Source organism: Podarcis melisellensis, assembly GCF_964234715.1.
Source record: "Podarcis melisellensis genome assembly, chromosome: 1".
NCBI lineage: Eukaryota > Metazoa > Chordata > Lepidosauria > Squamata > Lacertidae > Podarcis > Podarcis melisellensis.
Window position 1 is genome coordinate 32,147,133 of NC_138528.1, and position 27,995 is coordinate 32,175,127.

General features: G+C 43.0%; 1 protein-coding gene and 1 long non-coding RNA gene across 5 annotated transcripts in view; one reads left to right on the forward strand and one right to left on the reverse strand.

The window, feature by feature from the left end:
* The window catches only part of LOC309372988, a 198,810-nt gene that overhangs the window by 81,444 nt on the left and 89,371 nt on the right, over nt 1-27,995 (forward strand). The gene's annotated exons all lie outside the window — the stretch shown is intronic.
* MIPOL1 (mirror-image polydactyly 1) overlaps nt 10,563-27,995 on the reverse strand; it is a 189,081-nt gene continuing 171,648 nt past the window's right edge. For all 4 annotated transcript variants that reach the window (XM_081913624.1, XM_081913625.1, XM_081913627.1 and 1 more), the window contains one exon: nt 10,563-11,636. In XM_081913624.1, coding sequence (XP_081769750.1) covers nt 11,570-11,636 — 67 coding nt within the window. In that variant the 3' untranslated portion in view covers nt 10,563-11,569. The remainder of the gene's footprint in view (nt 11,637-27,995) is intronic.

The window sequence follows — 27,995 nt, forward strand, 5'->3', positions numbered from 1 at the left end:
CTTGCCGATCAGAAGGTCTGGTTTGAATCCCCATGACGGGGTGAGCTCCTGTTGCTCGGTCCCTGCTCCTGCCAACCTAGCAGTTCGAAAGCACGTCAAAGTGCAAGTAGATAAATAGGGCAGGCAAACAGCGTTTCTGTGCGTTGCTCTGGTTTCGCCAAAAGTGGTTTAGTCATGCTGGCCACAAGACTCGGAAAAACTGTCTGCGGACAAACGTCGGCTCCCTCGGCCAGTAAAGCAAGATGAGCTCGCAACCCCAGAGACGTTCACAACTGGACTTAACTGTCAGGGGTCCTTTACCTTTCACTTTTTTATGCCTTTAGTCATGGGCTTAGCCGGGGGCGGGGCAAGAAAGGGCAGCTGCCCCCCTAAATAAATAGAAATAAAAATACATAGCTAACTGAGGTTCTGCTCCCCTAACAAAAGGTCTGCTCCCCCCAGCAAAAATCCTGGCTACGCCCATGCCTTTAGTAGAAGAGATCAGAGAGAAATGTCCTAAAGTTCCCATGCTGTTTTACTGGGTGACTGGTGCTGATCTAGGGAGTGGAATAAAACCCACCATTATGGAGATGTTGGACCTGACTCCGTAGACACCTTATATATAGCACAGAGAGGCAAAATAGTTTTAATTAAGAGGGTCAGCAACAACAAACAAAAACACAACCACTGGATCACATTTACAATACAGTATCTATCAATACATCCATCTTGGTTTACACTTGTAGCTCAATATACGCAATCCAAATATCCAAATATGTAGGTATCCAAGCGACTTTAGCATTTATTGATGTCCTTTGCTTGATTTTCTGTTTTGATAGTATTTTTCTCCTCTTCTATGCCTTCTTTTCTTATGTATTCTTTTCTTTAATAAATTGCAATAACACAAATAAATGAAGGGGGGGAAAGGCTCACGAACACTGCTTTGGTCTTGTCACTGACATTAATGACTTGTGGTGGTACTGCAGGAGTGGCTAGGAGAAAGTATATGCCTTTTCTCAAGACACTTTCTGACCTCCCAATTTCTGCTTATATTGACACTAGTGCCCCACTTTTTCTGCTGCGTGGTCCTCCAAGTGACTGTACACTATGGAAGGGGAACCTCAGGCCCAGGGGACAAAGGCGCTCACCACCAGAGCTCCTTATCTGGTCCTCCCCCAGCATCACTCCAGTGACACCCATTACTGGCCCTATTTGCACCCTCCTTGAGTCTTTTTGCCTGCTTCAATGTGTCCTTGCATTTTGTCATGTTGCCCCCAGAAGGATACCTTCACACATCACACACTGGGCCCAGCCATGGTTCCCCTTAAGTCCGTTTCCCCTCTTTACCCCGTTTCCCACCTGGTCTGGGTGTCAAATCTCCTTCGCTCTTTCATTACGCAACTTTTGACCCTTTTCTCAGCTTCCCTCTCAGTCCTTCCACAGACTCAGGCTACATCGCTTCCCCTTTTGGATTTTTCTAAAACTCTGCTTGCAGCTAGCATTCCACCACGAACCACCCACCTATTGCTCTTATAGTACTTGATAATCCTTTTATTTAGCTCATGTTACAGTATAATTAAAAGCATCAGAATACAAAGCTAAGCTAACAAGATTAACTACTTTGCTTTTATGTGGCAGCCTTTCAGCCTCACTGCTAGATGTTGTCTGCCGGGGCTGTGAGCGGTTTGGAACAGGGGGTTAGGTAGTTATTTCCTTTACTTGTCTTCCGAGGCCCCATGGCATAACTATATCACCAGGAAACCCTTGATCCCTCGCCACTTCTTACTGTATGCTGAAAAGGGCTGTAGAACAGTATTTCACCGTTCGTTTTATCCTCACAACAGTCCTGCGAGGTAGGATGTTGACTTTCCCAAGGCCAGCCACAGATTCCATTGCATCACACCACGGCTGAGAGCCTCCAAGGAAATTCCAGTGTGCCCTGTATATTATAACAGATATGGCGTGAACACGATGGTACAACTGAAACACTGGGCAGTCTGAAGCATTTGTAACATGAGAGGCCCAGATTTCCAGTGCCCATAAATCTCACTAGCTGACATTATAGTTGACCCACCCATACCAAGTGGTGAGGCTATCCTGGGTCTGAACCACTTCAAGAAGAAGGATACAGCGAAGGCAGCTTTGCACTGCGTGATTTCCCTGATGCTAACCACTGTTCTTTTCCTTTTTCACCTCTGTCCAAAAGACGTACACATAATCTGTTGGACAACTTCAATGCACTCTACATGGGGCTGCCTTTGAAGGTGACCTGGAAACGACAATTAATCCAGAATGTGGCAGCTAGACTGGTGACTGGGAGTGGCTGCCGAGACCACATAACACCGGTCCTGAAAGACCTACATTGGCTCCCAGTATGTTCCGAGCACAATTCAAAGTGTTGGTGCTGACCTTTAAAGCCCTAAACAGCCTCGGCCCTGTATACCTGAGGGAATGTCTCCAACTTTCTCGTTCAGCCCGGATGCTGAGGTCCAGATCCAAGGGCCTTCTGGCGATTCCCTCACTGTGAGAAGTGAGTTTACAGGGAACCAGGCAGAGGGCCTTCTCAGTAGTGGCACCTGCCCTGTGGAATGCCCTCCCATCAGATGTCAAGGTAATAACTATCTGACTTTTAGAAGACATCTGAAGGCAGCCCTGTTTAGGGAAGTTTTTAATGTTTGATGTTTTATTGTGTTTTTAATACTTTGTTGGGAGCTGCCCAGAGTGGCTAGGGAAACCCAGCCAGATGGAAGGGGTATTATTTATTTATTTAAGTATTATTATTTATCATTATCATCATTTCCAATTCATACTCTCTTGTCTAGTGCACAATATGAAATACATGAAAGTTTTACAGGTGCAAGGGAGGGAGAATTGTATTATGAATGTTTAAAGATCACCCAGCTCAGTTTTAGGTTATTTAAAGATAAATAAAACACAAACAGCAACAATGTGGTGTTAGTACCCATCAGGATGCTTATTTTAGAAGAATAATTTCTTTATGCAATGTTAAAGAAAAGCTGATCATGTCATTTTTGGGGTACTCTAACGATGGCCAGCTCACATATGGAGCAACCGCCTCACCATTGCTGAGAACCTCAAAGGATCCCTGAGGCTTGTGTGGACTTCTATGGAAACACCATTTGGATGATGCGGCGCCTCCATGTGGGCAGGATATTCATGGCAGATCTAGTTCTCACCGGGGCCAAACAGATGTCTATGGGAAGCCAGTAAGCAGGACCTGAGCACAACAGCACTCTCCCATTCCAGCAACAGCTCTTCAGAAGTATACTGCCTCCAATTGTGGAGGCAGAATATAGCACATACCATCCATTCATTTATCAAATCCTCTTTCAAAGCCATCCAAGTTTGTGGCCATCAGGGCCTCCTGTGGCAGTGAGTTCCACAGTTTCACTATGCACTGTGTGAAGAAGTACTTTTCTTTGTCTGCCCTAAATCTTCCAATATTTAGCTTCATGGGATGTCAAGGAGTTCTAGAGTTACGAGAGTGGGAATAAACCTTTTCTCTATCCGCTTTCTCAATACCATGCATGATTTTATACACCTCTACCATGTCACCTAGGGACGCGGGTGGCGCTGTGGGTTAAACCACAGAGCCTAGGACTTGCCGATCAGAAGGTCGGCGGTTCGAATCCCCGCGATGGGGTGAGCTCCCGGTGCTCGGTCCCTGCTCCTGCCAACCTAGCAGTTCAAAAGCACGTCAAAGTGCAAGTAGATAAATAGGGACCGCTCTGGTGGGAAGGTAAACAGTGTTTCCATGCACTGCTTTGGTTCGCCAGAAGCTGCTTAGTCATGCCGGCCACATGACCCGGAAGCTGTATGCCGGCTCCCTCGGCCAGTAAAGCAAGATGAGTGCTGAATCCCAGAGTCGGTCACGAATGGACCTAATGGTCAGGGGTCCCTTTACCTTTACCTTTACCATGTCACCTTATACTTAAAAAGCCCCAAATGCTGCAACCTTCCCACATAGGGGAGTTGGTTCATCCCCTTGACTGTTTCTGTTGCCCTTTTCTGAGAATCACATGTTTTAGCGCTCTACACACAAACACTCCTGCACCTAGAAAACCAGCACATCAGGGAAAAGGGTAGGTTAGAGTTCTCCATGCTGACATGTGAGATTTTCATAGTCAGGCTGTCAGGGGAAGGACCAACCGTGTGAAATTTATTAATGTGCAATTTCGCTCAAACACTTATGAAAACAAGTGGCCTTTTTCTAAAGCTAGAAACCAACCATACCAAACTTTCGTTTTAAGAAAAGGAAATAACAGAGCTGAGTAACAGGAGTACCCAGCGAACACTACACAAGCAGCTCCTTCGCTGCCGGTAATGTTAGGGAGGATTTAGATAATATCTGTACAAAAACTGAAATGGCTGTGAAGAGATTTGACTCTCGTGGGGGCGGGAGGGAGAATGGGAGACAAGCTTGATAACATACCTTATGGCATTTAAAAGGAAATGAGGCTTCTGCAGGTGAAGTCTTAAATGAGCAATAGTCTCCGCCGATGAGAACCGTTCTTTGACAGACAGTTAATGACTGGAACATTTAAGACATAACGTGATTATTGAAAATGAGGCAGGCCATTACAATTGCCTGTTATCGGATGGGGTGGAGCCGACTAGCAGCAGCCAGCTAGTGCTTGTTCATGAAGACAAGAGCTGTCAAAGAAATAATTTAATTTAATGTGATAGAGGCTAAATTATGAAGCTTACGATGTGGGTCATTTTCCTTTAGACATTTCAGGTGCTACATGAGGGAGAATCATGGACACTGACAGGGATGGCTGCTAAGAGACGGTCAACTGGGTAGAATTTATTGTAAGCTGTATGCAAAAACTATCTGGCTATTTGAAGGCGGATGCTGTGGGCAGATCCATCCATCTCCCAGGGGTCTCTGGGAAGTAGAACCCACTGAAGCTAGATGGCAATTTGAGAGTATGTGTCGTCCTCCCCCTCCCCCAACCAAGGTAATGTATTTCCCCCCTCAAATAATGGGCGTTTCTGTCTTCCACACAATGTGTCCTACGTGGGGCTGCCTCTGATGACTGGGAACTTTAGATGCTGCAGAATTTGGCGGCCAAGTTGCTCACTGGGGCAAGATGCTTTGAGCATATTATTACACTGATCCTGGCCCAACTGCACTGGCTGCCAATTAGTTTCCGGGCTCAATTCAGAGTGTTGGTTTTCACCTACAAAGCCTTAAATAGCTCAGGACCGCAGTACCTCTAGGACTATCTCCCCCATCTGAACTGATCTGGACCCTGCAATCATAATCTGAGGCCTTTCTTTAAGTGCGTCCTCCACAAGATATCTGGAGGGTGGCAGCATGAGAATGGGGTTTTTCTGTGGTGGTTCCCTGCTCATGGAATGCTTCTCCAGGGTGGCCCACCTGGCACCTTCATTACATATCTTTAGACACCAGGTGAAAACCTTTTTCTATAACCAGGCCTTGGGCTGATCAACATTCTTTTAAATCTTTTTATAGTGGTACCTCAGGTTACATACGCTTCAGGTTACAGACTCAGCTAACCCGGAATTAGTACCTCAGGTTAAGAACTTTGCTTCAGGATGAGAACAGAAATCGTGCTCCGGCGGCACGGTGGCAGCGGGAAGCCCCATTAACTAAAGTGGTGCTTCAGGTTAAGAACAGTTTCAGGTTAAGAATGGACCTCCGGAATGAATTAAGTACTTAACCCGAGGTACCACTGTAAATGTCTTTGGAGGGGGCACCATTAATTTTTTTTGTTTTTGCTTACTATGTAGTTTGTGTTCTCCTTTTATATTGTGTAATGCCCTGTGATCTTCAGATGAAAGTCAGTATACAAATTTAAGCATTATTAATAATACGGTAATGGGGACGCGGGTGGCGCTGTGGGTTAAAGCCTCAGCGCCTAGGGCTTGCCGATCGAAAGGTCGCGGTTCGAATCCCCGCGGCGGGGTGCGCTCCCGTTGTTCGGTCCCAGCGCCTGTCAACCTAGCAGTTCGAAAGCACCCTCGGGTGCAAGTAGATAAATAGGGACCGCTTACTAGCGGGAAGGTAAACGGCGTTTCCGTGTGCAGCTCTGGCTCGCCAGAGCAGCGATGTCACGCTGGCCACGTGACCCAGAAGTGTCTCCGGACAGCGCTGGCCCCCGGCCTCTTGAGTGAGATGGGCGCACAACCCGAGAGTCTGGCAAGACTGGCCCGTACGGGCAGGGGTACCTTTACCTTTACCTTTAATAATACGGTAATACTCCAAAGTGCCATTGATGACAATGAAACCTAACCAGGTACCTTTCTATTCTAGTGGATAACCCTGGTTTCTTGAATAATGAGAGCAAGGCATATTAATCTGTTTACTCTCTCTACATACCACAATATTTTATAAATCCCTATTGAGTACTAGCTAAATTTGCTTCTTTTTTTAACTAAGTGAAAGTTCCTTGATGGTGGATTAGTTTGGGAAAGCACCACCCCATTGCAAATTTGCTGAAAATAGACTGAATTGGCAGCTGTAGAGTGAATATGGTAGTGCATGTTGGATTCTCATGCGGGAGAAATCAGTTGACCACTGCACTTTACGTTTCCTTACACTGCACTGCATCATTCAGCATTGATTCACAACACACGGCTGTTTGCTCACCACATTCATGAGACGAGAACTAGAAAAAGCAACACAGGGTTGATGCAACCTTTCCACTCTTGGCTATGAAATTATTTTTGTGTTTGTGAAGTAACGCACAGCAAGGCAGGCTGCTTATTTGCTGAGCGATACAGACCAAAGTGCCTTCGCCAAGTAACCTCAATGACCCCCGTTAAGAATTGCTAATTTTATTTGCAGGGAAAAGAAGGGGATTCCAAGCTATTGAAAGTTCTCAAAATCCTGCTTGTTCATGGCCTCATATTTCAGAGGCTGATTTTTATAAATAGTCAAGGGAGAACACACCCACCAGGCTACATAAAGAACTTGCGAAACAATAAAGCAACATCTGTGAAAGTCAAATACTGGAGAACAAAGCTCTGGGCCTCCAGACGTACATGTTTCAGCAGTTCCCAGACAGTTTTGTATCATGTATCTTAATTTTTGAAATTCCCTTTCAGTTGTTTTGCTTTGGAAGAATGTTGGTCAACAGTTCTTGTTTTCTGGCAAACGTGTGAGAAGGGATGCCCTCTGTCCTCAGACCTCCTGCAGGGTCAGAGGGGATTTTGTGTGTGTGTGTTGAATCTGGCAATGGAAGGAGGCAGCATATTCATACTTTCTGATAGGTGTCCTTCCAAAACAAAGACAAAAAAACAACCCCACTCAGCAGATCCGAGTCAGGAAATCCACTGTGGTTAGCCGTAATTTACCAATCAGTCTATCTGAATGTAGCAATAAAAGTGTTGCTAATGTACCAGAACTCCAATAACAAAAGCCAAGAGATGAAAGAGCTATAACTCTGAGTAAAATTTAGGAATTTCCTGAAGAGGGAAAGAGATTTATTTTGATCTCTCCATGGAGTTCTGAACCCCTGGGATAGGATGGGACAGTCTCCCTCTCCCGGACTCAAACATGCATGCAAAATAGATAAAACCGGGTAGAACCCAGCCATGCACTGAGATCACTGTGTATGCAAATGGCCCACAGATCTTGCATCTCATCCCCAGGAACTAGCACCATGCCAGGAACTTGGCTCCATGGAAAGGTGTGGCACTGCACTGGCTTCCACATTTCTTGGACTGCACAAAGTAGTGGCTGGAGCCACATGGCATCAGATGTGTGCCTGTGCCTGCCCTAAGGAGCTCATGATGGGGGGAATCTCTTGTGTCTTACTTGGGCTGATGACTTTCCTGGCCATGTCTTAACCATGCTGGAGGGTGCAAGAATAGGACCAGGTACATTGACTGCAAAGAAGCTTTTGTTCTGAACGTACTCTTTCACTGTATTTATTCTGTAAAAACGGGAGTGAAGAGAAAACCAAATCTGGACTATCAATACAAAGTTTTGAAGCCCCCTGTTTCTTGATTTTTACAGTTAATTTCAGACTCGCATTCATGCAATGACAATCCTTCACCTTGAATTGTTTTTAAAAGCAACCTTTACAAAGCCTATTTTAATAAAAGGATTACAATCTACAAAAGGGTAAGAGACAGGTAACCTGAGATCCAATTTTGGAACGTATACTCCTAGTTCAAATGTGCAAGCTTGAACTTAACAAATGTTTAAAATATTTGAGTTTTTTAAACCGTGCCAAAATAAACCACATCTTTTCTAAAGGCTACATATTTAGCTAGGCACTGGCAATGTAAATCATTCAACCATTCCAACTATTTGTTTAAAAGCCTCCTGGAACACGTGCAGCTCCAACAAAACTGAAGAATGAAAAGTCTAGACTGTTGAAGACTACAACTGACTTCCAATCAAATTAAAACAAGTAAGGAACTTTTGGGAGGTTCATTAGGGCTTCACTAATGAAATGCTCTTTAAAAAAAATGAAACATTTTACACAGACTTAGAGCTAAATGGAGAAATGCCTACAGTATGTAATATAACATAGGTAAGCAATTTTACCAATACCTAAATTTTAGATTCTAAAGAACGGATAGAATTCCTTCCATCCTTTGGATGCAGAGCAAAACCAGAATCTCATATGCAAAGACATGGGAGCTGGGTTCCACCTGCACATTCCAGCCTAAGGTGGGAACCATGCACAAAAAAAGTTTGGCACCTACATCACTGCACTAAGCCACATGGGCCTATAGGAGGAATTCAACACCACCCTGTTCTGATTGTTCCACCAGTGCCAGAATTCCAGCTTGCCAGATGGAACAAATTCCCCTTCTTCGCACTAGGGGGATCTCCTGACCCTCATGAGTCTATTTCGGGGGGGGGCATACAGGGGCAGAGGGGCGAAGCTCTTTTGCATAAGCAGAATTCCATGGGCAGAGCTTGCACTGCTGTGTCTTGTTAGGCAAATCCCACCCAAAGTGTATAATATGTATATATGTGTGTGTATGTGTGTGTGCACACTTTCAATCTCACCGGAAGAACCCATTAAGGCAGGGTTCTTAACCTGGGGCTGGGGGAAGAAGGTAGCAGAAAGAGTGGAGAGGAGGGGAAGGGAGAATGATAGCAAAAAGATAAGAGGAGTACAAGATGGAGAACGGGAATAAAGATCACCCTGGCAGTGCTGAATATATTGGGCAACCCACTGACACTGCCCCGATACACCAACTTAATAGAGGGTTCTAGGGCCTTGTGAGTCCAGGTTGAGGAAGTCAGCCTTGGGATGGAAGATGCCCTGCCCTTCTTAGAAGGGGGGAAGATATCAGAGGATGGCTGGGTCAAGGGAGAGGGATCCCACTGTACAAAATACCACAGTCAGGTTATGGTTTGGGGCCGAATGGGAATCATTGCTGGGTGATGCAAGGTCCCCATTTCTTTCCTGTTCAAGTTGACTTGTTGCAGTATAGTTAATTAGTGAGGGCTTAGGGGAGGCTTACCATGAATCTAATTACAGTGCTGGAAAGCTTTAATAATGCTCTTATTCTGAGACAACGTGATGCTATTTACATATTTTACCATGACATGGACCATGGATGGCTCACAACTCACTGTGCAATCCCGCTGAAAAAATACACAGTATCTCCATGTAGCATTGAAGGAATAGTGACACGACTCGCAATGGTAATTACATTTGTTATCTTAGCCAGTGGGGGTGGGCGGGGGGGGGGACAGGCTCTTACTTTGAACCCTGGGAAGGAGGAAGAACGATCATGATCAGTGTGCAAATTAGAAAGCATCTCACATTTCCTGTGTAAATCAAGAGACATAAACCGTATTCCAGTCTGTCATGCTGAGCTGTACGCAGCTGTCAAAGGTGAGCCAAGAAGAACAAGTTGAGCCCAGAATCTGAACTGAGCAACCAAGACAGGACACACAGGAACACCCCTGAGCTAGGAAGCCATCGTTGCCCAGACAAGGTCCCAGTGTAAACAGGAAGTCTTTATATAGTGCTTCCTGTCAGCCCAATGGACAACCTGGATGGATGGGACCATTCTAGAACCTAAGCTACAGTTCTGATAGCTCATCACATGCAGCTGAAGCACACAGAACCAAAAGTTCCTAGTTTCTAGCCCAAGCAGCTTCTGATATCTGCTCGTGATTGCCTTTTTGAGAGGAAAGGAGTTTGCTGACCATAAGCAACCCACGTGTATGAAGGATGTTAGAATCTGGAGGATGAACTTTGCAGCAGGGTTTATAATCTTGGAATCTTCAATAGATTTCCCCCCTCTATTTTTCCTTCAAGAGCAGCCGTGTTACTCTGTACTATGCCAAGAATAGCCATGTATGTTTGTAGTATTAAAAAGATCAAAAATCCTGAGACATGTTAAGGAACAAATGCTGTACTGTATTTTCAAGGAGCAATGCCCACTTCTTCGGATGTGTGTAATGGACAGAGAAATATGGATGTACAGATACACACACGGGTTACTCACCCCTGTAGCTCAGTTTTAGTGTGTGCACACATGTGCAAGTCCACAGAGACTGAGATGCAATAGTGGATAAACCAAGTTAATGAGAATGAAACAGGACAGGAATCATTGACTCACAGCAAATACATCATATGGTATTTATTTCCTTCAATCCTTCATTTTCCCCATTATAATCTTTTTCACTGAATCTGTAAAACAATAATCAAGGAAAGCTGGAGAAAGAGATTGCCTGGGCAATTCTAAATGATAGGAAACTGACACGGGTGTACATTTCTTGCGGGAGGTTAATCATATCGCCAGTTTGTTTGCTTTTATTTGAGAGGGTTCATAACAACAAGGACTGCTTTAAATGAGACATAATGAATCTTCTCTGCTTCTGTACAACATGAGACTGGGAATCTCCAAAGAAATCACATACTGAACAATTAAGATGTGAACATAAAGAATTTGCTAAGTTATCAGGATATATCTACTACTACTTGATATGTTTTAATTTTTCCTGAAAATGGTCCGTATGCCTTCCCTTTAGTGTGTCTGCACAGGGACAATTTTCATTAACCTATACAGTTTTGGCAGAAAAGGAACAGTTTTCTTGAAGAGAAAATGCAACATTTTACAAGATATTAGATGTATATTTTTCTTCCGAGCTCCTATCATTTACATACATCTTGAATTCTAGCATTATCGGATAATTTCAATATTTATATTCAACCCAGTGGATTTAGAGTTCAAGAATAATCTGAAAGGTTTATAAGAATATAAGAATATTAGGCAGAAAGAGTAAGACCTGACTAAGCAGGCTACACTTAGAAACAATTGCCCATAGTGTGTGCGTGTGTGTATGCAACACACAAACTATCTCAAAGGCTTGCTAACCCTACCAAAACAGATCTGCTATGAAAGTAAATAAATTTTCGTTGGGATACCTTTGGCCAAATCACAGAACTCAGCAGCCAAGTGGTTAAACATTTATGATTTGATTTTATCTCGGCTTGGAATGTCGTTGGAGTGTCCCACTTCTAACAACTGTTTGCTAAGTTAAGGCTTTACTGTTTACACAGCGCTGAATGAAGCAGCCTGGTCACCAGATGTGAATGCTTCCCCAGACTGGAGTTTTCTATCAGATCACCGTCCTAATGGTCCCTGCTCCAATCTTCTTCCTTAGGACGTCCACCAGCCTTTGCAACCTGGAATGGGGGAGGCGAGTGAAGAAAAGGAAACTAATATTAGGAATGTCCTGGCTGAAAGAGACAGTGTTTGCTCTGGACCAATAAGTCCCAGGGGTGGTCATGCTAGGAAACAAAGCATTACTGTAACAGAGACAGGCTCCCAAGGCAGAATGCAGACAATTTGCGAGGAACTTTTAACCTACAGCCCAGCCCCGTCCCAGTCAGAAGAGCGTGTTAACTCATCTCCCACTTCGTAGTAAACACAATATCTGAGAACCCCACATCTCTCGAGTTTGCACAGTACTGCCGACTGCTTGCGTGTGAAGCTTCTTGCAGAGATGCCTTCACACAAGCAGCAAATTTGGTTCCTGTTTGGGGGGGCAGGGGCAGGGGGGAACCCTGCTTTGGTGCCTGTTCCTCTTGTTACATGGAACACCCAATTCTCTTTTGTCATTTAAAATACCTCTGCCCCTGTTTCTCCCTCAGCCACCAACAAGCTTTAGTTGAATGCATGCTGCATATTTAAATTTCCCTATACATCATAATGTATAATATCATTTGCAGAATTGGAGAAACTAGTGAGATGGTTGGATAGGGAAGGTGGAAACCCTTTGTTGGAGAATCAGGCCTCCTCCTTTTTCCTCCTATCCCTTCTTCCTTCTACCACAATTCCCTACAATACCCACCTAGTTTTCTGGCAGCCCAGCTCATGCACCTCCCCATTTACATGTTATTAAAAACCAATTATGGAACAGGCTCCCTAGAAAGGCTCACCTGGTGCCTAGCATTAAAACAATAAAGACATTTCTCCTTCCCGATCTTTAAACATGATTTTAACATTTTAAAGATCAGTTAATGTAAAACAGTGTGGCTGGAAGGTGTGTCCCTTTGGTGTCATTTATTTGTGATTAGGTATTATTACTATTGTTATAAGAATATTTATTTATATTCTGTCTTTATCCCTGGAAGGCACCCAAGGTGCCTTACAGCTACCACCAAGAACACAGAAAAAAGAGCAATAATTAAAAACTTATTTTATATAATATTGTTGAGTTTGTGGGTGCCAGACCCCTTTAATTGCTGGATCCAGCAAGTGTTAGAATTTAATCTAGGCTTGGGGTTTTAAGCTGGGTGCCAGACAATTCTAATCCCAGGATCCACCAACATTCTAACAACAATACATTTTAGCTATTTTCTATGTTAATGCATCAAACTTTTTTTGAAGGTTCTCTGCCCCCGCCCCCCGCGCAACGCATGGCATAAAAACATATGTTGAGAGAAGGGGAGAAAATCCAACACTAGGATATTAAAATATACAGCACTTTTTGCCATTGGGAATTTCAATAAATTGCCCTCAGTAAAGCGAAAAACATCAACATAGTTATACAAGAAGGAAATCACGCTCCATCATATGTGAAGAATGTTAAGTGCAAATGAATTTATTCTCGTGGATGAGAGAAAGAGATATATATGGTTACCAGACGTCCCCGTTTCCCAGGGACAGTTCCTGAATTTACAAATCTGTCCCCGAACAAAATCCGTCCCTGGAATGTCCTCAGATTTCATTTAATGTCCTCAGATTTATATTTTAAGTGTTGTAGATTTATTAGTAGGGAATGAATGTTGTGTGATTGCTTCATTGGCACAAGACACATCATATGGGGAGTTCCAGCGAGGCAAAATGGCGGGCGCCATGGCAGCGAGCAGCTCCTGAAGCCAGCCAGAGCCAACTGTGCTACCAGGCTGGTTCTGGGCTGCTGAGACTGCCGCTGCCACTGCTGAGGGGGAACCAGGAATGCCTGGCGCATCAACTGGGGGAACCGCTGACCCCCCTCCCACAACCCACATCGAGCTGGGAGCAAGAGTGCCTGGCCACCCGGCCAACTGCCCAGCGGCGCTCTGGGGCCAGTAAAACCCCCAGAGCTGACAAAGTGAGGAGGAGGAGAAGAGAAGGAGAAGGAAGAGAAAGAAAGAGGAAGGAGAAAAAAGAGGGGAGCCCTGATCTTGCCGTGCCGCTGCCACTGAGGAGGAGAGGTAGGAGAGCAAGAGGAGAGCAAGGAAACATGGCCGAGCCCAGGACCGGCCCAAGCCTACTCCATGGCAGCTAGTGCTGCAAGAGAGCAGGCTGAGGCCCAGAGGAAGGCCGCACGACGGAGGAGACCACAGAAGAGAAGATATTACTTCTTTCTTTATTTTTTAAAAAAATGTTTTAAAAATATTTTTTCCCTCTTAAAAAAAAAGTGTCCCCAGATTCTTTGAAAAAAATCTGGTAACCTGAGAGAGAGAGAGAGAGAGAGAGAGAGAGAGAGAGAGAGAGAGAGAGAGAGAGAGAGAGAATGAGAACTTTATAGCAGATAACTGCAAGCTCTACAAAGATAGCTGCTTTGGTTTTAGTGATCCAAGCAGAAGTATCTGATACTGACAGAGGTGCACACTAGGTATCGAAACTCTCACATTTTCCAGGAGACTCTAGGCTCCTTCCAACTGCGCTTTTTATTGCACTATTCAGAAAACTTCATCCCTGAAACTAGATTAGGAATCCACCCACTACGTAAAAACATTGGTACGGGAGAAGGGGGCGGGGTGAGTGGTAGGCAATAAGGCTTTCGGCAAGAAACAGGAAATAGTGACAGAGAGGTTTAACTACTTTTTCTGTGCTCTGTGATACTGAAGAAATTTATGCAGGTCAAGTGAACCAGGAGAGCAACAGAAGGCTGCATACATGCAGATGTGCTCCTGGCTACTTGGAATAAGCGGATGCCTACTGGTCCCAGTAGGATAAAGGATGATGAGGAATTCCCCATGCAGCTTCCAAACACTGAACCTTCAGAATGCTTTCCCACTGAACTAAAACCGTTCTGTATGTGTCTAAAAAGTTTAAACCTTCTAATTCAGGCATAGGCAAACTTGGCCCTTCAGGTGTTTTTTTGAGACTACAATTCCCATCATCCCTGGCCACTGGTCCTGTTAGCTAGGGATGATGGGAGTTGTAGTCCCAAACCATCTGGAGGGCCGAGTTTGCCCATGGCTGCTCTAATTCCAATGGGGCTTAACCTCAAGTGTGTGTACAGGGTTGCAAAGTTACTTTTTTGAAACTTAAAAATCATTATTTTTAAGCAAGGGCTGCAACATTTAGATAAGTTTAATCCATGATAATAGTATGTTGGTCCTCCCTGATGAATCAGGCAGCAGATTTGGAAGTTTTTACCATTCTTTTTAATGGAGGGTGGATCCAAAGTTTTCACAAGCAGGAGGTGACCATTCTTTCCCCTTCTCCTCTTCTAATTTATACCCCCTCAACACCCCCCCCCCCGTTTTAGAGGATCAGGTTCCCTCTGAACAGTGAGGGTGGCATTGTATGGGGCCGCAGCACGGTGGCAGAACTGCCTGAAATTGGATGGAGAGCCTTTGCCCCAGCTAAAACAAGTTCCTTCTGCACCATTTCGTAAGTGATATGTAATTATTTTCTTATCACTTGGCACGATGAAACAGAAAACCTAACAATTCAGATGTCTGTGTGGGCTCAACGTTGCTTAAGATGTAAAAGCTGGGAATGTACCAGTCTAGCCTGTCTGCGTGAAACCTGAGAGATACAGGCTAAACACTGTGGTACCTTCTTAGTGTGCAAACATTTTATTATGGAAGACGATGCAAATATTTGGAAGTTGTGGAATTCCTCGGGGGGGGGGGGGGAAGCTCAGCGCACTCCCAGCCACAGGTAATGCTACTGGTGCTGTCTCTCAGTTCTTGGGGGGGGGCACAGCAAAACACATTCCACCTCAATGTGGCTCTTGTCTTGTTTTCATTTTCTCCCCTTCAGCAACAGAAGAAAGCCCACCAACATTTGTCAGCGAAGTAATACCATGCATGGGAAGGGAATGGGGAAGACAATGGCTGGAGGGCTTGCTTATGAGCCTCAAGAGTACAGACATATAAGGAGATGCGACCAACCACCATCAGGGAACACCACAATTGACAAGTCAATGAGAAGTCACCCATGCTTGAAAAGGAATACCCATGGGATGAAAGTTGCTGTCTTCTGGTTAACTCTGAAACTGTCAGGCCTCATTGAAAATAATGAGGCTTAGCAATCATGGCTATGGCTCTTCAGATGAATGATGACGGCTATCATCAAAATGAGGTAGACCACACCACGCATCAGGAATGCAAGACCACTTTGCTCTTTGTTTTATTCCGGAAAAAAAATGTTTAAGCAGGTTTAATCAATGGTAACAAGAGAAATTAAGCTTTTTCTGGGTATGAAAGAAATGGACCCAAAGCAGAATCTACATCTCAAAAGCAGCAAATTACACTTGAAGAGAAAAGTTATTTATCTAAGAAAGTGCTTTTTATTCAAAAATAGTACTTGGGATAGTACAACCAGACTGGGCTGGACTGGCCAAAATAAAATTTTGGCTGCTCTTCCAAAAGCGCGCTCTCTCTCTCCCTACACACACACACACACACACACACACACACACACACAACATATAGAGCAAATTCCACAGTACACAGTGCCCAGTGCACTGCACAACAGCAGGAGACAGGTCACATTGGCCAGCCGGAAAATGAGCACAGGTTATCCTCATTGTTTCAGCAGGCCCATTTTTCAAATGGAAGCTCAGACTCTGGACTGCTTAGCAGGTATTGGCTCTGACGCAATTGCTTCAGTTGCACCAGGGATAATCCAGCCTTGATGCCAGTGGGCCCTGATAGGTTTACATGGTGGGGTAAGGACAGTGGTGGATGCCAGTGCTGCCATCAAAACTGAGTGGCTTGGAGTTGCCATTAAAATTTCCCACAATGTACTGGTGTGTCACTGCACTGGGGGCACTTTAGGAAATTAAAATGGTAGCTTCAAGCCAACTGGCATTGGAATCATAAGCCACAGGGCATCAGTGGACCCCATCAGGTTCTTGGTACCTATTAGCTGCCCAAAGGTGCTGTGCTGGGGCTGGGATCACTTAAGGTCACCAAGTGAATTAATAGCAGAGGCAAGATCTGAAACCTGGACTTTACTGTGCTAAAAAAATGTAGTATAAACACCGACAACTGGGAGTGCTCTAATTGAAGAACAGCCTTTACCAAAGGTGCCATGGGTTTTGAAGGCACTTGAACTCAGGACGAAAGGGAGAAACGTGCTAAGAGGAAGGCATGCTCAGCAAACCCTCACCATGGAAATTTATGTCTCCACTGTGGAAGGACGTGTGGATTGAGAATTGGCCTCCACAGTCACTTATGGACTCACTGTTAAAACCGAGTTTATCGAAGACAATCTTACTCAGCTACGAGTGATTGCCAAAGAAGACCGTGCTCATAAAAGGTTATAAAATGTAAACAATAGTATTTAAGCAGCCAGCATCACCATTATTCATTTCTAATAGTTTATTAATTCACATACTGTTTAATTCCATATTAGGCTTCTAAGCATAAAATACTTATGAAAGTATAAACATCAATTTACACAACCATTAAAATATAAACATCCATAATTAAAATACACAATAAAACAACCCCTCTAAAGTACACAAATCCATAGTTAAAATGTGTAATAAAGCAGTATCATGCCAAATACGTTTACTTGGAACAACTTTGTTTAGGCATTTAGCTAAGTTGTGCATTAGATCTGTTGTTCGGTCCCAGCTCCTGCCCATCTAGCAGTTCGAAAGAACATCAAAGTGCAAGTAGATAAATAGGTACCGCTCTGGCAGAAAGGTAAACAGTGTATCCATGCCCTGCTCTGGTTTGCCAGAAGCGGCTTAGTCATGCTGGCCACGTGACCCGGAAGCTGTACGCTGGCTCCCTTGGCCAATAAAGCAGAGATGAGCGCCGCAACCCCAGAGTCAGTCACGACTGGACCTAACGGTCAGGGGTACCTTTACCTTTACCTTTTAGCACTAAGAAAGGTGACTTTCCCACAGCTACACCGCTGAGCAGTACTTGAGTCTGCCTGGTTTCCAGTCACTTTGTTGTGCTGGGCCTGAAAGAAGATCAAGGATGCTGCAGAAAGTGGCACACACGCCGATCACAGATGTATGTAAAAGACAGGAGAGAGAAAGAGATGGAGCAGCAACCGTGAGAGACTTTCTAGGCTTCCATATATCTAGGATTTATGAACAAGCTCTGTTTGTAACATATTTGTAATCAGAGATGTTCTCTTGAATATAAACCAAATACATTTCCATCACAATTATAACTTGCAACCCAAATGAAGGGGAAATTTGATCACCCCTGGACATAATATGGAGATATTTTTTTTTTACAAGCATCATAGAGACAGGAGCTGCAGAACAAAATATGAAGAAATGCAGAGTATGTGGATACTCGTCTATGTTATTCTTCCATTATTATGATATATTATACCCATCCTCAGAGTACTTCACCGGTTACGGAGTCCACTTCAAGGATGTGGTTGTTAAATACAAAGCCCCCAAAGGCTTGTGGCTCTTCCTGCCCATGACTTGAAGTCTGCTGGGGAGGCCCTGCTCTGCTGGTTTGACTTGCCAGATGGAGGGACCCCCTCAAAATTTCATCAGCTACGAAACTCACTCTCTGCCCCCTGTCCTGGCATCAATGCTGTCAACCTGATGCCTGGACCAGGTTTCTAAGTGTCTTGAGGACAGCGCTGGAAGAGATGCTTGGTGAGAGAAAAAATATATCAAAACGAGGAGTGTATGTGGGGGTTGAAGGAGGAGTGGCAATCTTTATTCCCACTGCAGGTGTGAGGTGAGGAAGAGCTGGGAAGGAGGTCTGCCCCAAGGGAGAGGTGGATGTAGCCTACCTTGATTTCAGCAAGACATTCGACAAGGTGCCCCATGATATTCTTGTAAAGAAGCTGGTAAAATGCGGTCTTGATTATGCTACCACTCAGTGGATTTGTAACTGGCTGACTGACCGAACCCAAAGGGTGCTCATCAATGGTTCCTCTTCATCCTGGAGAAGAGTGACTAGTGGGGTGCCACAGGGTTCTGTCTTGGGCCCGGTCTTATTCAACATCTTTATCAACGACTTGGATGATGGACTCAAGGGCATCCTGATCAAATTTGCAGATGACACCAAACTGGGAGGGGTGGCTAACACCCCAGAGGACAGGATCACACTTCAAAACGACCTTGACAGATTAGAGAACTGGGCCAAAACAAACAAGATGAACTTTAACAGGGAGAAATGTAAAGTATTGCACTTGGGCAAAAAAAATGAGAGGCACAAATACAAGATGGGTGACACCTGGCTTGAGAGCAGTACATGTGAAAAGGATCTAGGAGTCTTGGTTGACCACAAACTTGACATGAGCCAACAGTGTGACGCAGCAGCTAAAAAAGCCAATGCAATTCTGGGCTGCATCAATAGAAGTATAGCATCTAGATCAAGAGAAGTAATAGTGCCACTGTATTCTGCTCTGGTCAGACCTCACCTGGAGTACTGTGTCCAGTTCTGGGCACCACAGTTCAAGAAGGACACTGACAAACTGGAACGTGTCCAGAGGAGGGCAACCAAAATGGTCAAAGGCCTGGAAACGATGCCTTATGAGGAACGGCGAAGGGAGCTGGGCATGTTTAGCCTGGAGAAGAGGAGGTTAAGGGGTGAGATGATAGCCATGTTCAAATATATAAAAGGATGTCATATAGAGGAGGGAGAAAGGTTGTTTTCTGCTGCTCCAGAGAAGCGGACATGGAGCGATGGATCCAAACTACAAGAAAGAAGATTCCACTTAAACATTAGGAAAAACTTCCTGACAGTAAGAGCTGTTCGACAGTGGAATTTGCTGCCAAGGAGTGTGGTGGAGTCTCCTTGTTTGGAGGTCTTTAAGCAGAGGCTTGACAACCATATGTCAGGAGTGCTCTGATGGTGTTTCCTGCTTGGCAGGGGGTTGGACTCGATGGCCCTTGTGGTCTATTCCAACTCTATGATTCTATGACTACCCCACAAAGCAGTAAGTTAACTGTGGAGCTCTTCTGTGGAATGCCTTTTTGGGGTGGTGACACCTCCACCCCCAGTTTTCTAAACTTCCATTTTATCTTTGTGTTGTTTCAAGCTGTTAAAATTTAGTTAGCTTATTTGTATTGTCTTGAAACAATGTTGCATGGATTTATTTACTTTTGTATTTACTTACTGACCTCACACTTATTTCTAACCATTCTGAATTTTTTTAAAATTGCAATATGTTGTTCATTTGGTATGTTGTGATCCACCATGGGCACAATTTTGTGGAAAAGTGATATACAAATAAACAATGGTGGTGGCAATGACCTGTTTCTTTCAAACCTCAAATAATTTGCCTGTGCAGGAACAGTGACAAATTATTCCTTCTAAATGTGCAGAACTGTGTTGTGTTTTGATATTTGTTGACGGCTTTATGTGTTATTACTGGATTCCACCCTGAGGTCTTAAGACAAAGAAGAGAGATAAGTTTCAAAAGTAAACAAACATTTTCATCATTACCTTTGTGAGTTTCACTAGGGTGTGAAAGGTGGGATATAAAGTCAACAACAAATGAACCGAATACCTGAATGTACTATTCAGAATAAGAGCAGGAAACAGGACTTTGCCTATAACAAATTTAATATGGCAGCATTATTAGTCATTTAAGTGCTATGAGACTAGGGTTGCCATATGTCCGGAATTTCCTAGACATAGCTGGAATACTGCAGTCTGAAATGTCCTTGAAAATCTGGATGTATGGCAACCCATGTCGGAATTCTAGATTTTGTTGAATACCTCAAAAACTTCATTATTTTTGAGATTTTGCAAAAAAAAAAAAAAAAAGCACAACCTAATTTTTTTTTTTTAAAAAAAAGCAAACACAACTACTTTGCCAAAAAAACGCAACAACATTTGTGTCTGGATTTTCACTTTTTGAAATATGTCAACCCTAATGAGATGCTTTGGTTGTATACATGCTACTGGCTTAAAATGAAGCAAGGCCATTGTTTCTTTCACTGGATCAAAGCTGGTTTGTGGGGGGGGGGCACATCAAAAGATAGTATTTCTTAGGAAGCAACAGGATAAATAAAGGATTGTGGCTTATTTTGTGTGTACATCGCTTCTCACACCAGTGATGGGAGGGCACAGGATGCAGAGTAAACAGGGAATGTGTGTGCAGCCTTTGTTGTTTTTGGTACAGTTGCCTAACACAGCTACTGTTCTGGAAATCGGGTCCCAAAAAGTTCAAAAAGAACTACTATTTGGGTTTCTGTACCTTATATCCTAGCTGCTGTCTAGACACCAAATTGACAACATGAGGTTTTGGCCCTAACCTCTGTGCTATATATGAGTATAACACTGAATGTTCTTCTTCTCTGGGATGACTGCTCTTTAGTGGAAATTGCCACACAGTTAGGGGAGTGTGAATCTTGCTGAAGTTCATGACTTTTTGAAGGGACCAAGACAGGGCGCTGCCAGTATTCTTCAGGAAGCAGTGATTTCACCTCCCTTCAAACTAATAAATACTTCAGTACAAATGCTGTCTGTAGCACAGTTAGCTCAGCTTCATGGGCAAACTGTTTGCTAATGCGTGTGAGCCTAGGTTCATATGAACTGTAGTTACATCACCAGCGGACTACATTAGGTCTGTAATTCTTCTTGGGGGGTTTACACAGCCACATTCATGCACTGATCATGCAATATCAGAAATACTACCAATGGGAGCTGCACATTTATTTTGCAAAATATGATTGTTAGCAGTGTTCTTCATTGTTGCACAGCAAATGCAGTGCAAAACTAGAGGTTTTTTGACCTCTGGTTTCTTCCTGTCCATGGTATGCATCTCTAAAATTAGCTGAAGCTATGAGGTGTTCTTCAGATGGTCAATTTTGGGTTTTTGTGGGGAGAACTGTAGGCTTAGTCACATAGTGGTCTTTCTCATCATTGTTATTTGTCTTTACCCAAAGCAGTTCCTACCTATGGGTAACAGATCATCCATCTTGTTTATTTATGAGCAGAAGCTGTATTTTGTGATCGTTTTCTGATCTTTTGCTTTACACCTGTTGCTGTTTGGAGGCCATGCACCCTGGCAACCTCATAGAAGATCAGAAAGTTGATGGTTTGAGTCCACGCGACAGAACTGTGGACTATCTGTATTGATATTACTTGGCACTGTGAATGAGTCTTGTCAATTTCACTACAGCTTTTTATGGGAGAAAAGTAGGTTTCAAAGCTGTCTTGAAAAGTGAACAAGTGATCTCATCTTTCAGAGTGACTTTCTGCCCCAAGATTTTGAAAGTTGGTTTAATTATATCCTTAAGGGCAGAAAATGAATGGGACAAAATGTGCTCCCTCCCTGCAACACTGGATCACCCGTTGTCCTTTTTCATAAATGTCTTTTCCACCAATCAATAACCAGTGAGGCATGGGTATAAGCAGGGGTAACAAGCATGGGAGCTGGACTACAACTCCCACCATCCCTGTCCATTGGCTATGCAGGCTAGGACTATTGAAAGCTGGCATCCAACAGCATCTGGAGAACCCCAGATTGGCTGCCTACGGGTTTTTGTAATTGTTGGTAGGCTTGCAGGCGGATCATGTAAAAATGCAGTTGAAGGCATGCTTTGCAGAACTGTTTAAATAAGATGAGAGCCTCCGGAAACACTGGTGCTGAGCCCATGACCTGTTAAAATTAATGGTGTTAGTTTCAGAGCATCACATTCTAAGTTCTATGTGTTCTAAACAAGCATTCCATGATGACTTAAACGCTTGCCGCTCCCTTGTGTGTCCTCTCTGATTGTTTATAGTCCTGGTTTAAAATACCAAGTGTCCTCCATTAAGCATCCTCTGGACAGTATAACCAACACAAACTGTTCCTTCTCCATCACTCTGTATTGCGTATTTGGCAAACTTTGCAACAAATCTTTTGGCACTGTGTCCTTTTAATTTTTATTCTCTCTCATTATCCGTATGACAGAAAACTATCCCCCCCCCTTGCAAGCAATCACATTGCCTTACAAGAGAACAGAACAATCTCACACCACTAATAAGAGTGACATCTGGAAGTGCCCAAAAGAACTGTAATGGACACCAGAAGCATTATTCTCATTATTACTTTTTCAATGATTGTGTTTTTGTGGGGGGGGGGGGATAAGACTTATCAGAGGCTGAAGGACAACCTCAGTGAGCCCTTTGCTTCAACCCACATATAGGTGCCATTGTCTGTTGGTGAAGACAATTCACAAAGATAAAAATCAGCTCAAAATTTTGGCAAGATGGCCAGTATTTTATTATGTTTTCTCCTAAAAAATACTGAATTTTCTTAAAATTAAACCAGAACCCTTCAAAACTGGGAAGGATTTAAAACTCTGATAAACTTTTATCTGGTTAAAAAAAAAAAAAGAATATACAATTTGAAGCTTAAGTTATATGCACCATCTTTATCAATGGATATAAACAGGACTGCTCAGCAACTTTTATGCAACAGGAATTTAAGTAGTTGGCTAGATTTTGAAAAAAATAGTAATATTTTTATATGGACATATTTCATCTGAAACCATCAGAGGTGCTTCTGCCTGATGACTCAGGTAAGGCATCTGGCAGAACTCCATAATTAACAGAAATACATTTTAAAGACTTGATATATCTTTTTGTTATCTATTCAAGGTGGCCTTGCATATTTTTTCAAACATTTTTAACAGTTATGCTTTATTTGTTCAGCCAAGTTTTAGCACTGTCTGATAATGATTTTTACAACATGAAAGGGAAAAAAACATTTTGAAAAACCAAAACACTATCCATTTATTATATTTGGGAAGAAGTAATTTTAGCAAACAATAATTGGCCAGGATGCTTGCCTCTTTTATAATATGAAAGTGAGTTATAGCAGTTATTCAAATTAGCAAACACTGTTTTCAAAAAGGTAATTTAATAGTTTGCAGTTATCGAGCAGTTATTATGGATTTTAAAGCACTAAGTAAACATCCTTCTTAGTTTTGGACAAAGCATACAACTCTGAGATCTAATTTGTTTTGTGTGGTTGGTCTTGCTGAATGGTAGTTTCTGCTGGGCTGGTGGCTTACATTATTTAACTTCACTATGCCAACATCTGGGTTTGCTCTGAAATATTCCACAACAAGCTGATGTTATACAGCATCAGCCCTTAACCTAGCCTTTCCAGTTTACTGAGTATGCTTGGTATATTTTGCCATTGATAAATCAATGTACAAACTTCCATCTCTCTGAAGCTGTTATAAGCAAACTGTAAATGAACACTCGGGTCAAAAATTGGGTGTTGGGATTATGTTGACTTGGAAAACATTTGATTTTCATAGAATACAGTTTATTGTTTGGCAGGGGGAAGATGTTCCAGTGATGCCTACATTTTCATGAAATGCAGTAGTGAACATTAAGGGATGTTAGCTGTGCATAGGTGACAAACAAGTAAGTTAAAGATCCCAGCTCTATGAACACCCATGCTTTACTGTAAGAGAAGCTACAGTTCACACAGTGTGTGATTGTCCCTGCATGTGATTAAGTTATGCATGCAGAGGGCTCTATAGAGCCTTCAGATTACCACAGTCTTCTTTCATCTGTTTCTTACATTGGTGATTCCATATTAAGAAAAGCCAGTTCTATGACTCCAAAATGACATGTAGATTGAGCACATGCGGTCAAAGGTTTATACCTTGCACAAGTGATTCCCCTTTTATTAATCAATAGACGTTCACAACTTACTTAAGCTCCATCACTTCACCACCGTCCTCATCCCCACCATCCAACCTGTCCACACATTTTTGTCTTTCTCAGCAAACATCAATATTTCATTTTCTCAGAGATGGAAACAGAAACTGGAGCCAGTGAGGAGTAGCTCTAGTATCAAACTCTTCATAGCTAGAAAGAATTGGGCCCTCATAACATGTCCACCAGGTTCTCATAACATCCTCACAAAAACCTATTTACATTAGAAAAAAGGCTATGTAGTTTTCCTTCTGCATACAACTGAATACAACTGGCTTCTCAAGAAATAGTTCAGATATCCACTCCTTCCTAATTAAACAGAGAGCACTGGCCCAGTAGAGTTTGTATCTGCACCAACCTTTGTGGTTGTCACACGGGTCAACAAATACTTCCAGAGTAACCTCCCTCCCCTAGCTTGGCCAGAGAGGATGTGTGCTTGAAGCTTTGTTAAACATCTCAGTGATGGAACGTCCTATATGTTACATTTGCTTTTATATTAATAAATTATCTTTATCTGTTTTAAGAGTACAGAACAGTATCCACTTCGCCTGATACCATCTCTATGACCATACTAAAGGCCCTAGATGAGCCAAAGGTGCCTTTAATTTGTAACTTCACTGTTGGATCTATAAATAAAGACTTTCCTAGTTGTTAGTTGCTGTTCTACGTTGTGTGCATTCATATTCTATTAGGGTAGTGGTGATCATGAGAGAGAACTAATCCTGCCTTCCCAATTTTTCTTCTCTTACCCAGAGAGCCCTGTAATTCCTTACATTCTACTTCTTTCTTTCTTTCTTTCTTTTAATTAGTGTTTCCAATGCATGTTATATATATACCACAAATCTTTATCAGTAGTAAATAGAATATCACATACAAGGGGATTTTTAGAAAATGCCTTGATTTGTACTTAAACAAGCATAGTTCATACCCTGACTTTATTTTATTTTATTTCAGATGAATTGCACTAGATGAATTGTAGGGGTGAAAAAGAATACAGCAGACTTTCCCATACCTGGTGCCCTCCAGATCTTAGGGGCTACAGCTCCCATCAGCCCCAGTCAGCATGGTCAGCGGCTAGGGATGTTGGGAGTTGTTTTTCAACAACATATGGATGGCACCAGCTTAGGAAAGGCTGGTATAGACTATATGAAGTGTTTGGAACACTTGAAATATACTATGTAAATGCTATGACTATTGCACATCATAAAAATCCAGCGATTTCTATTCACTAGTTTAATTAGGACCAGAGGTATGAACCTGATATTGTGTACTTCCCATTCAATCAATTCTGTTTTGATGGATTTCATGATATCAAAATGATTTTAAGCACATTGTGCCACACCGCAACACCATCAGTTAACAATAGAGAAAGAATCATTATTGTGATGCGTGACTTACATAATGGCTACAAAAACACATTGGAATAATATTTAGATAACCAGCACTAGGGCTTAGGAAGTTAGGATATGCCATTATGAAGGTTGCCCAGAATAGCTTGATTTAATCCTCACTTCCGTTCCCATCTGTGCATTTTCATCAGGATACAGTGTGATGATCCGTCATAATCAAGGACCCTGATTTGATATTTTCAGCCGGTAATGTGATTAATTACTACATCTGGAAGGAACACTCTTTCTTGACCTCTTCAGGTACGCACAACAGCTGAAAGAACTGTTTGAGGAAATAATGAGAGAATACCTGCTTTGTCTTTTCAACTTTCACATAAGCTGGAAAATCCATACTGTATACTTTTTCAGAAAGTAATATTTTGATTGCATTGCTCAGGCAGAGTTCATGAACTAGCCGCACAGTAGGTGGCTCTGTATGAACCTGGAAGCATTGTTGGACAAATTAAGAAGGTGCCCACTGGCTTCCTTCCTTGCTTTTCTAGATTGCTTCATCTCAAAAGGTTTGGAACAAATAACAATGCATTGAAATGACACGAAATGTCTAACTCAAAGCAGATAAAACATGACAAATGCTGGATCTCAACAGTTCCACTGGCACCAGACCAGCTCAAAGAGGGGACTGAACTGCTTCTACCTGGTGCTCAGGTTGCACCAAAGTAACAGAACTTTAATGCCTCAAGCAAAGGCTTTACAGGTCAAAACCAACAATCTGAGTTGTGTGTGGAAGCCCATAGGGACCTGATGGTCTGGAAACCTGATACGTGCTTTCACATTCCGTGAAGGAAAATGGATTTATCATTGAATTCATTATGGGCCATGTGGAGATCTCTCGGCAGGTTGGAGGGGGAAGTGGAATGAGATGAGGCTGCTGAAACTGTGGACACGGAGGGTCCAAATCAGGTGGTGCCTCCATTGTGTTGGTGCTGGACACCCCAGAGGAAGAGCTGTCAGAGCCAGCCCCAAACCACATCTCCCGAGAGTGAGGTTGCCTGGCAGGTGAACCTGAGACAGACAGTGAAGCGGCAGAGTCTGCCCCTGACTTCATGGACACACAATAAAATGTGTTAAAACTCTGCCTGCTTGCAAGAGTGCTCACTTGCTTGCCCAACCCTGTTGCTTGGGATGAGAATTGCACTAATGACTATGTCTGGCCTGCTCTTCCAAAGGAGAGCAAAGGGGATGTGTGTGTTAGATGTTGAGAGTGCTGAACTGTGTAACCACCATCTTGAACTATGTTTAAATTGCATACTGACATGTGGAATAATTGAGCTGAGAGCCTGAGTTCTGTGTCTGACAGGTTTTTAATTTTTTTTTATTCTTCTTAAACTCGAAAAAAGAATTAGGCTCAGTCAAAACAAAATGATGGCATTTTCTGACCACAGGCTCTCACACAAAGGTACAAGAGACATTTGGAAGTGCACTGGCAATGGGAGCGAGTTGGAAATGGGGTAGGAAGCTATCGTCCCAAGGTGTGGTGTGAAGCCACATGACACATCATCCTTGCTGAAGCTAGGAGCAATTGTTTAAGTCTGAATGGGAGATCACCTAAGAAAATTCCTGCATGCTACTTGCTTGCATTCTGCTTGCTTGTTTCCAATACAACAACTGAAGTCATGAGCCATTCCCTTAAGCTGCTTTCTTCTTGTAATCTTGCGCCATTTAGCATGTTTCTGGAGCATCATCTCAGTTTCCCAAACATCAATGAAGCTATTAACCCCCAGTACCAGGTGTTCCCATCATCTGTAATATTCTCTCTCCCGCTCCCTCCTGGATTTAATTTAAACTAGCTCTCCTGATCAGGCTCATGAGATTCTCTGCAAACACATTCTTGCCAACTGCAGTGAGGTGCAAGCCATCTCTTGCCAGAAGTCCTTCCTCAAGAAAGCGGAGACCATGGTCCATGATTCTCCTAATGCTTTAAATTATTATAATGAGATTGCTGTGTGATAGCAGTGGTTTTTTTAAAAGGAAAACTGAAGAATCATGAAGAATCCCCCCCTCAAATATTCAGTTATTCACACCTTAGTTTTGTTTGGTGGGGGCTTTCGGTTAAATATTTGTTGTTTTCCAGAATCTGTTCCGATGCCCAGGAATGAATTACAACATTTCTTACAGTGGCCAAATCAGTCACCCTTTGAAGAAAATGGGCATCTGCAATCTTTCCACCTGGCTGAGTTAACCATCACTACCTTCACAGAAACCAGACATTAATTTATAGAGATATGAAAACCAAATATTGATTCATATTTAGTCTTACATGAGAACATTATTCTGAATCTACATTGACTCAGCTTCCACAAGTTAT